Raw genomic sequence first — 10,744 nt, forward strand, 5'->3', positions numbered from 1 at the left:
GACCAGGGGAGCCGCCACCGCCGAAGCCACGGCACACCAGAATCACTCGCCTCGCCGGCTTTCCCCTTGCCACCCACATAGCTAAGACGAGATCGACCACGGCTGCAACGACGCTCGTCTCGACGCAGAGCCAAGCGCGCAGCCTCGCCTCGCCACCCATGGCCGCCGCCCCGACACCCAAACTAAAGGCGCACCATCACCCACCGCCCGTGCACCATAGGTGAGCTCCCCCACTCTAGCTAGCATCGCACTGTTCCGCATCATGCATTGAGCTGGACCAGAACGCCTTTCGGCACTCGTGCACACCGACCCTTTGTTCATCCCGTTTTGTTGCATCGCGTACGCACGCACGCACGCACGCACGCACACAGTGGCCTCCAAGATTATGTTTGCACGAGACGAGAGCGCCCCGACGCGAGAAGAGACCTGGCGGGCAGGGAAAGGGTAGAGAGGGGCGCGCTGAGCTGTGCTGTGCGGTGTGCAGGACTGTACCGCAGGTACGGCGTCGTGTACCGGACCGGCCCGGCCCGGCCCGGACGGAGGCGCAAGCGCAAGCAAAGGCATCGGACCGTTGGGCGGGGTCCAGCTAGGCGAGGGCGAGGCCCACCCCCACCTCCCCTCCCTCTCCCCTTCCGTTCCGTGTCGCCTTCTCCAGCTGCCGCCGATTAATTATTCTCGCCACATTAAACCACCACCTCCACCTCCACCTCCGTCTCCTCCTCCTCCTCCCACTCCCCGCTTCATCTAACCCCTCTCCTGAATCCGCTTCGTACGCCTGCCGGCCTCGTCGTGCCACCCACCAAATCAATCACACGCGCTCGGGCTGCCATTTTTTTCCTGTTGATGGAGTAACCGCCGTTCCTTCATTCCCCGGGCGGCGATTTCTGGAGCGTTTGGTGCGCGGCGGGGGAGCGGGAACGGCTACGCGGCGCCGCATTTTGGCGGAGGGGCTCGGGCTCCGGCGGCATTTTCTCATCGGCATTCGTCGTTTCTGGCTGGCGGCGGCTCGGGTTGGTGGTGGCCGTCCAGTTTAGCAGCGGCAGTGGCGGGCTCCTTTTCGCGGGGCCCCTTTTCGCCGCCGCCGCGGCAGCTGGTGGTGGTGCTGGTGCGGTGGGGATGCGCCTCGCCTTTATGCCGCCCCCGTCCCCGTGTGGCGTGATTCCGAAGGGTCGTGGGCGTGGGCGCGGTCGCGTTGGCTTGTGCTAGATTAGCACCGCATCTTCTGGGCGAAGGAAGGGGGGGAGGGAGGTCGGCTGGGGGCCAAGCCCCAAAAGGAAGCTTCCGCGCAATGCCGACCATCCGGGCTCCGGCCTCCAGGCAGACGGCCACGCTGCAGGTACTAATGCATCCTCTCCACTAATCCACTGCGATTTGGCTGCACTTCTGTTCCATTGCTTAATCACTCTGTTGCTTCGCGCGCGCGTGTGTGATCCTGCTGTTTCCATTTGCAGGTGGCCGTCAAGTGCAGGCCACTGACCGACAACGAGCGCCGGCGCTCGCGGCACATCATACAAGTCATTGATGACAAGGTAAACATTCAGAGGCCCGGCTTCATTTGGTTGGGCCATGAACTAGTAGTTCGTGTCATGGGTGGATTGAATTTTGCCATGGATGGTAATGGTAGCAAAGTAGTAGTGATGTTGTGCTTGTATGTTTCTCCAGAATGTGGCTGTGTTGGACCCTGATATCTCCAAGGGCTACCTGGACCTCATCCAAAACCGGACCAAGGAGAAAAGATACAGCTTCGATCACGTGTACGCGCCTGGATGCTCCAACACGGTACGCAGGCTTATATAGCTCATTAGCTTGTGCTGCTCTGACCTTGAATTTGCTTGGCTTGCTGTTGACAATGGGCTCATATGCTGATTACAGCAAGTGTTTATATTATACCTGCACTGAATCTTTGGAGTTCCTAGAATGGTCATGTCTTGCATTTTAGGAAATGATACTCCAGAAAGCGAAACCACAACCAACCCCTTTGGTTTATTAATTGCCAAAACTAGGAGTTGCTCATGCTTTGGATAGCTCTAGGTTGTAACGATACTATTGGCATGTGCAAAACGCCAATTCAGTCTGGAGCAAACAAATCCTTGGCTGTATTTGTTACTGTTAGGTATGCTACCTAACGCGTATACGTCTGGTTTCAGGGAAAAGGACTCTAGTTTAGAGAAATAATTTCCAGAACTCACTTTTATTTTTTTATCAGAGCCCTGGACTGGAGCCTGGGGCATTTGCTGAACTTTATCTTCACCACTTACCCTGTAAAGTGTAAACTGTAATTAAGTGCAACTAGCTGGGCGACCGTTTGTTATCCACGGTCTTCGTAGTTCGTCTACAGTGGCTCTCCCTGATACGGTTGCACTAGTCCGCTCTACAACCGTGTTATCTAGTTCTAACCCAGTACCACTTGTTTCTGCTCCGTGGTCACCCCTTTTTCAGAAAAACAAACTTGTTTCTGCTGTGTTAACGTTTGAAAAATCTGTAGGTTAGTTGAAGTCACTGCATTTATTTTGAGATTTTTGTGTGACAATTTGTTGTGTCCTGCAACTGGGAGATCATGCGAGCACCTAGTGGCTGGAAGTTATTGGATACATAACTAGTCCTACTTATGAGCTGGTCTGAGTCCAGGCTATAAACCCCTAGCAGCTTATCATGACAAACATGTGTATGTATTAATAACTCATAAATCCAAACAGATCTGCCAGCAATGTTTAAATCACTATTAGAACTTGATTTCATGTGAATACTATTTTTTTACTTGTTTTAGCAAGTCGTGTAACATCATACACCGTGTTGAAAATGTTAATACCGTATTGCTGGACCTTGTCAGAATCATTCTTGTAAAAAAACGTTACATAAAATGTTTAAGCAATCAAAGTTCTATGATCAGGCCATGTTACACAGGTATACATAGATGCTGGAAACGTGTATATACGTAGTCAAATCTCCTGCCCGGCTAGATACTAAAACAATTGTGCTTTTATTAACAAATAGTCTTATTTTTTTCAAACATATAGTTGTACTTTTCTGTACAACTATAACTGCTCAACAACTCTAAACATAGCTGACGAAATTCCACTGTTTTGATGACCTGCAAATACTGTATAGATTTATTTATTTTCCGTTAATATGGGATTTTTTAGCCCTACTGTAACACTATGTAATAGGTTGGACTAAGAGCATCTCCAACAGCAGACCAAAAATTTGGTGACCAAAAACTCGGTTTAGGGGTGGAGAGAGAAGGTTTTTGGTCACCAGAAAATCTTGTGCTTTTCCAGCAGACCAAAATTTTGAGAAGCACACGAAACATGACAATCCGACGGCGGGAAAAATGATGGCGGAATCCGGCGGCGTGGAAGTTCGGGGGCGGCGTCGTGGTGCTTGGGGTCGGCTGCGCGAGCTCAGGGACAGGGGCGGTGGCGGATCTGACGGTTTGGAGCGCGGTGGGACAGCCGGAATTGGGCGGGGCCGGACGGGCGTGGCTCAGGATGGCCGTGGGAGTGCTCGGGGTGAGACGGCGCGGCGGCGGTTGGGTTCCCGCTGCAGCAGCTTTGGTTTTTGGTCAAATCACTTGTCGCAATATTTTGGTCAGGATATAAAAAAGTTCGGTTGCCATATAGTTATTGGTATGCTGTTGGAGCAGTTTTTTATGGCCCAAAAGACAAAAAAAAAACAGTTTTTGGGTCACGGCTGTGTTTTTTGGTCTGCTGTTGGAGATGTTCTAACTGATACAGTACATATGTACATACATATAAGTTATTACCCCTTTCCACATTTAATTATTTTATCTATTACATTATTTTGTGAGTACTGTGTTTCAACACAACCCAGCAAGTTCAGTAGTCTAAAATGCATTTATTTCAAACTGATGCTAATATGTTTGTGATAATAGATCTTATGGGTTTCAGCTCTAGCCTGCCCCAACTTGTTTGGGACTAAAGGCTTAGTTGTTGCTGTTGTAAGGTTATTATCACTGAATATATGGAAACTGCAATGAGAACCATATGGATGTGTATAGAAATGCTGTGTTCTTGTCGTTCATGTTTTACACTATAACATCTTATGATTTTAATTTGATATAAATGCATTCTTCCGCAGGACGTTTATAAGAATATTTCTCCCACAGTTTTGGGTGTAGTTCAAGGCCTTAATGTGACAGTCTTTGCCTATGGATCTACTGGAAGGTATGCATTCACTGGAATAGTTTTACTACTGACAAGCAGACTGCTATCTTTAGCCATCATCAAATATGTACTGCCTTACACTCACAGTTCTGAAGGATCTCATAAGTTGCTGTTATTAAAGTATGGTGTAAATTTCATAAGTTTTTTATTTTTAAGGAAATGGATGATATACTGTCCAAACACTTCTTCAGATGTGATCATTGAATTAACACATTATATTTTCCTGAATTTCCTCTATTTCGGGATTTTTTGTGTACCATGCCTGGTAAGCTTGAGGGTTAAAAAGTAATTAAATGATTGTCGTATTTACTTCACACTTAGTCAGTTGCCATATCAATTTAATGATTGTTCAAATGGTTTTGCTTTTTCTAAGTCACCGTCCAGGTCTGTTTGATAAGACTTAAGGATTTGTGCATGTGCAAACACGATGAGAAAAACTTGATCTTATGGCTATAAGTAGTTGACTGTTCAAATTGCTAAAATCAAACTGTTCCCAGTTGCTATGGGAGGTTACTTTGTTTCTTTTCTTTCATTCTTTTCAAAACTTCCCTGGTGAAGAACTGATATACTACCTCCGTCTCAAAATATAAGACGTTTTTGTAGGCTACAAAAACGTCTTATATTTCTTATATTTTGAGACGGAGGTAGTACTATTTATTCAGTAAAGGTGTTTTTGCTATACTTGGATACTGGGCTACAATCTGAAGTTGTTCCATATGTATATTAATATGTCCTGCTGTATGTAATTCTGCAGTGGCAAAACATATACAATGGTTGGAAGCCGGAATGATCCTGGTCTTATGGTTCTTAGCTTTCGCACAATCTTTGATCAAATAAAAAAAGATGATAGTTCAGATACATTTGAAGTCTCATGTTCATATCTGGAAGTATACAATGAGGTAATCTACAAAATATTGTGTTGATAATTAGATAATATCAAATTACCAGTCATAATATATGTGTTGCATATAAGCTGTGAAATAATTGTTGGTTTTCTGAATTCCAGGTTATCTATGATTTGCTTGAGAAATCCTCGGGTCACCTGGAGCTTCGTGAGGACCCCGAGCATGGCATAATAGTCGCTGGTTTAAGAAGAATTAAGGTTTACACCTCTTCCTTCCGTATTTGTTTTCCCTGCTAATAAGATAAATGCCTTGGCTGCTAGTGTTAATTCTGGCCTTCTTTTGTGTTATTTGCTTCTTTTTTTTTGTTACTCCTAACATTTCTAACTATTATTTTGCGCGTAATGTTATCTGCTATATTCAAGTAGCTGATAAGTTGACAATGAAAGGACATGACTAGATCTTCTTGTTGTGCTTTTAAGTCGGTCATCTTGTTTATGATAATTGATAAGTTTGTATTGAAGAATTGGTCCTCGGGTTTGTATGAAGCCTTCTTTCTTGTGTTTTGTCTAATTCTGTTGCAACATTCAGTATCTATTGCATGTCATGCCATATTCTGAAAGCATGCCTGTTGATTCCCATCAGTTTTTGCATAAACTAAATTTGGATGTTCAAACTGTTATTTTCCTAGGTCCATTCAGCAGATAAGATCCTTGAACTCTTGAACATAGGCAACAGCAGACGCAAGACAGAGAGCACGGAAGCAAACGCAACTTCTTCGCGGTAAATATTTTCTGCTTCCCCTTTAAAAGTTCATGCTTCCATTACTTATTTACCTTTTAAATGAATCAGTTACATCTTAATAAAACTTAAATAACTGCTATTTAAGGTTACTTAATATCTTTAATCTGCTAAATTATTGAGATTGTGAGTCTATCAAGACAGTTACGATCAGGTAATAGTGCCTGCAAGCTACGATCTTTAATCTGCTAGATTATTGAGATTGTGAGTCTATCTTTACATTATTCTCACATAGAAAATATTTTGCTCTCCTTTTCAAGTTCACATGCTGTACTGGAAATTACTGTAAGACGCAAGCAGAAAGGAAAATATGGTAGTCAAGTTCTTCGTGGAAAGCTTGCCTTGGTTGATCTTGCGGGCAGGTAATAACTATTCTTTTTGGGCTGCTGCTTTTCTTTTCACTCTGTCAGCAAAAGTAAGCTGAAAACAATTTTCTTTGAGCAGTGAGAGGGCTACTGAAACGAACAATTTTGGCCAAAAGCTTAGAGATGGAGCCAACATTAATCGGTCACTTCTAGCATTAGCGAATTGCATCAATGCCCTCGGCAAGCAAAATAAGAAAGGTCTAGCATATGTTCCATATCGCAACAGGTATGTCAGGTGGACATTCTACTATCAGAACCAATTTTGTCCATTCTAGTTATGTGACAGTGGCTATTTACAGCAAATTAACTCGAATTCTGAAGGATGGTCTCTCTGGTAATTCTCGAACTGTCATGATTGCCACAATATCACCAGCTGATGATCAGTATCATCACACTACCAATACACTCAAGTATGCGGACCGTGCTAAGGAGATAAAAACACATGTTCATGTAAGGAGTCATTTCTTTTGGTCGAGTGCACACACAAGGAGATGTTATTTCTGTCGATTCATCTTTCTCCCACACGACAGAACCAGTTACTTTTCTGAATCATACATGCTAAAGTAGCCAGGTCTATTTTTCTGATGTTTGTTCTTTTTCCTGTATAGAAAAATATTGGAACGATCGACAATCATGTTGAAGACTACCAAAGGATGATAGAGAATCTCCAGGTTTGCCTTAACGGGGAAATAAGTAAATTTCTAGTGTTATACCTATTTGTTGGCCACAGTAAAATACTGAAGTGTGTCGCATCGTCACTTTGTAGGGTGAGGTTTCTCAGTTGAAAAAAGAATTAGCTGATAAGGAGCATCAATTAAGTGTAAAACCTACTGAAAAGGCTGCAGATAATGAACTATCTTGGCTAAATGTCTTGAGCCAAGAAACTGGCGAGAATGTTCAAGAACGTATAAATCTACAGAAAGCACTGTTTGAACTTGAAGAAACCAACAAGCGTAACCGGATGGAGCTCCAACATCTTGACAGTGCAATTGCAAGACCACAGGTGGGTAACTTGACTGATCAATTTTTCGAGAACTCTTTCATCAAACAGACTGTAGCAGCTATTTCCTGCATCTATTGTCGCAACAGATTTCTTAGAAATTCCACACTATGTACAGTGCACTGATGGGTTTTTGTATTCAGGTGAATGAGAAGGATTATACAGTTTTGCAAGCCTTAACATCAAGGAGGCAAGTTATTCTTGACAACATCCGTGACAATGACGAAGCTGGTGCTGGCTACAGAAAGGTACATCTTGAGTTTAATTTTGCTCTCTTACCTTGAAGCAAACTTACATGGCTATTTATCCTTTTCACTGTAGGATATTGAACTGAATGAGAGTCGTAGGCGTCAGCTCCAAGATATGATCGAGGAGGCTACCAGTAACAATGGGAACAGGACTTACCTGCAGATTCTCAGCCAATACAGGCTTCTTGTGAGTAATCCCAAAAGTTTTAGTTTTCCATCCAGAATATGATATCCGACAAGCTGCTTATATGTAAAAAATGAAATCCTTCAGGGAATGAATAATGCTGAGCTTCAAATTGAGATGGCTATGCGGGACCAAGTAATACATAACCAGAGGGAATCTCTAAGGAGCCTATGGAACATTCTATATGGAACAGGGCTAAACCAGAAACAGATCCTGAAGTTGGCTGCTAAGCAAGGCTTAACTGTAGAAGGCTGCCCTTTGCCTAGCTCGAGCCCTGATGTTTCTACGCCCCATGGAAGGCTGCCACCATTCATGTCGTTTCCTAGTCCACAGTCACAGTCTTCTTCTTCTCCATCTAGTTGCTTTTTCCAACAAGGTTTCAGCACCATGTCTGTTCTCAAAAATCAACACGAGACGCCTACCATCTGTAGGCAGGAACATCTCAGCTCGTACTACATGATGTCTGGCTGCTCGCCTTATGTGGGTGATGGAAAACAATGGGCGAGTGGCGGGTCAACGCCATACCATTCTACCCCAGAGACGAAAAGCGAGCGATCGCCCTGCAGCGGCGAGCTTCGCACCCCATATTCTGGAATCGAAGGTTTCAGCAGGCAAAGGAAGGTAATTGTACCTCTCTTCTACAAGCAAATTGCACTCCATATTCTTGAAACTGCATGCTATTTCAACTTGCTCAAGTAACCACATGATGGTAGCATCTTCCATTAAGGAGGACATGTAGTAGAGTCTAAGTGGCAACATTTTTAATCTTGGCATGAACTATGATCTTCCGTTTTCCAGGATTCGTGCTCTAGAGAAAGGTAGAGGAAGCACATGAAGATTCAACAAGACACATGAGTCATGACTCACACAACCAGCTGACATGGCTATAATACCAGCCTGATGCCTGCAATCTGATATGATCCTGGCCGAGTTCCTGGATCTGATAAGAGGATGTTACTGGTAGTTTAGGCCAAGCTGTTGCCATGCCCTAGGCCATGTTCATGGTCATTTTGGTGCCTCTAGATCTGTTGCATGGTTCACTCCGCTCTTGTACAGTAGTTGTTAGTCTCTCCTGTAGTCAGTCCTGCTGCACCCTGTCTCCTGTTAGTCTGTTCCCTTGTATAGTGTATGCGTCTGTTGGGGCTGAATCTGCCTTTCGGGCCAAGAATCCTGTAAATTTGCTGTGACTCTTAACCCTTCATCAAGCAAGTAAAGCCCCGCTGCGAACAAGATGGTCTATGAACGAAATCTCCAGTAAGTGGTACCCCTTGCAAAGGTTACCTAGGAAAATTTCAACAGATGAAAAGAACATTCCCTAATGTTCTCAATGGGCCCAAGGCTGCGTTTGGCATTATAATGATCCCGTTTACTATCGAATCCGCTTTTTCCTATTTTGGCGTTTGTTTGACATGTTTTCGACTGCATTTTTCGTCTACTCCTTTTTACAGCGAAACACAAACTGGGCCTGAATAAATGAGAGCTTTCGAGACCGTTGCTCAAACACCGATGAAATGAATAAGAACAGCGAGCAGTTACAGTTGACATCACCGTTGCTGGGAGATACGTATGATGCCTGATGATTGAGCTCAAGGACAGGGCACCGTATGTCGGGAGCAGTATAGGATAGATTTTTTTTTTTTTTTGAGAATAGCAGTATAGGATAGATGGGAGATCATGTGTTGCGCATGGGCCGTGGTACTAGCGCTAACAACTTGTACTGTAGGACTGGGGCCGGTGGGGATCTCATCTCATCTCATCTCATCTGCGGATGGATGGATCATGCATGGACGCAGATGATTCATTCATTCATTCATTGATTTCGCCCCCCTGGACTGACGCCCGTCACCCACTCTCGAGACCACATTCATTCATTCATGCCGGGGGATGGATCATGGATGGATGGTCCCTCCACTCCATGCGCTGCAGCAGCGCTCAAGCTACGAGCCCACAACTCCACGTCGACAGTTATTCATTTATGCATGCAAGAGAAACATTTGCGATGTCTGAACGCAACGCTGTGCTGTAGTGGCTGAATCTGCACGGCAGCGCGCATCGCATCGCCATTACGCTCGGCACGTCGACACGTCGGGCAGCTAGCCACCCGGCCTGGGGCTGGGCCTCGGCCTAGGCTATGGCCAGCCACCAGCCCACCGCCCGTGTGGGCTACTCGGTAGCCTGTTCGGTCGAACAAACAAAAGCGCTACTGCTGCTGCTGCTGCGCGTCTTGTTTGCCACGGTGATGAAAAGGAAAATGTTTCACGGAATGGCTCAAGGCCGTCTCTGCTCTGAATGCGACCAACGATCGAACGAGCGTGCAAGTCGTGACCCCGCCCCGGCCGGCAGGCGTACCAACCTGAACCAAGCCAACGCTGCAGGCGATCACCGCTGCATGCATGCATGCTCTACCGGCGGTGCGCACGGCACGGCACGGCGTGGCGTTGCAGTTTCGGGCGGATCCTACACGTGAAAACACAAAGCAGCTGCTGAGGCCGCTGCTGGATCAGCAGGTTGTTGTTTTGCCTTGTTCTGTCTTTCGTTTTGCCTTCTTCTGATTGCGTGCACGCATTTTCTTTTCATTTTTGATGTGCGTTACCTACAAAGGAAAACACAGTACGTGCAAGCAAACAAATAGTACGGATCAGGCTGTAAGTGGGACGCTCCGCGGGAGGCCCGCATCCGCCCCACATCTGCCGCGTAGATTAAATGGGATACCCGCCAAAGCCCATATATTATTATGTGGGATATAAGTGGGTTTAGTGGAATACCCACTTAATTGATGCAGATGTATCTGTTGAAATACGTTCGCACTGTCATCTTGAGGTGGTGAGCTACCATCACTGGTTCCTTGGGAGCTCTAACAGCTCGTCTACATAATGCGCACCTACAGCCGGCATGCACGGCATGCCTTGGCCTAGTGCTCTAGTGCCGTTGTACTTGCAGCACCAACAAACAACGCTGCTATAATTAACTGGCCGTATAATTAACTCTTCAGTAGCAAGACGAATAGAGAGGCAAAATTTAAACAGTACAATGCCCACCTAGTCAATACAGAAACTTAATTATAGTTCATACAGAAACAGAGAATAGATTATTTGTCATGCGGAGAAACAGAGAGCAGGC

The 10,744-nt window shown here is 45.4% G+C and overlaps 1 protein-coding gene across 1 annotated transcript; it reads left to right on the forward strand.

Annotated features, from left to right (window-relative positions):
• The first annotated feature begins 663 nt into the window (after positions 1-663).
• Positions 664-8,872, forward strand: LOC123113463 (kinesin-like protein KIN-8B). Its single transcript, XM_044534695.1, has 16 exons — positions 664-1,336; positions 1,452-1,529; positions 1,663-1,779; positions 4,099-4,184; positions 4,939-5,083; positions 5,191-5,286; positions 5,718-5,809; positions 6,088-6,189; positions 6,272-6,418; positions 6,492-6,642; positions 6,801-6,863; positions 6,959-7,195; positions 7,336-7,440; positions 7,514-7,627; positions 7,712-8,245; positions 8,423-8,872. Exons 1-16 carry the CDS (start codon positions 1,289-1,291, stop codon positions 8,444-8,446), a joined length of 2,139 nt encoding a protein of 712 aa, XP_044390630.1. The 5' UTR covers positions 664-1,288; the 3' UTR covers positions 8,447-8,872.
• Positions 8,873-10,744: the final 1,872 nt, after the last annotated feature.

This window comes from Triticum aestivum, chromosome 5B (assembly GCF_018294505.1).
Source record: "Triticum aestivum cultivar Chinese Spring chromosome 5B, IWGSC CS RefSeq v2.1, whole genome shotgun sequence".
Lineage (NCBI taxonomy): Eukaryota > Viridiplantae > Streptophyta > Magnoliopsida > Poales > Poaceae > Triticum > Triticum aestivum.

Coding starts and splice junctions, on each gene's coding strand:
- LOC123113463 (XM_044534695.1), top strand. CDS start 1,289: ATGCCGACCATCCGGGCTCCGGCCTCCAGGCAGACGGCCACGCTGCAG. Junction 5,084..5,190: donor ATCTGGAAGTATACAATGAG/GTAATCTACAAA, acceptor TCTGAATTCCAG/GTTATCTATGATTTGCTTGA. Junction 6,864..6,958: donor GGATGATAGAGAATCTCCAG/GTTTGCCTTAAC, acceptor GTCACTTTGTAG/GGTGAGGTTTCTCAGTTGAA.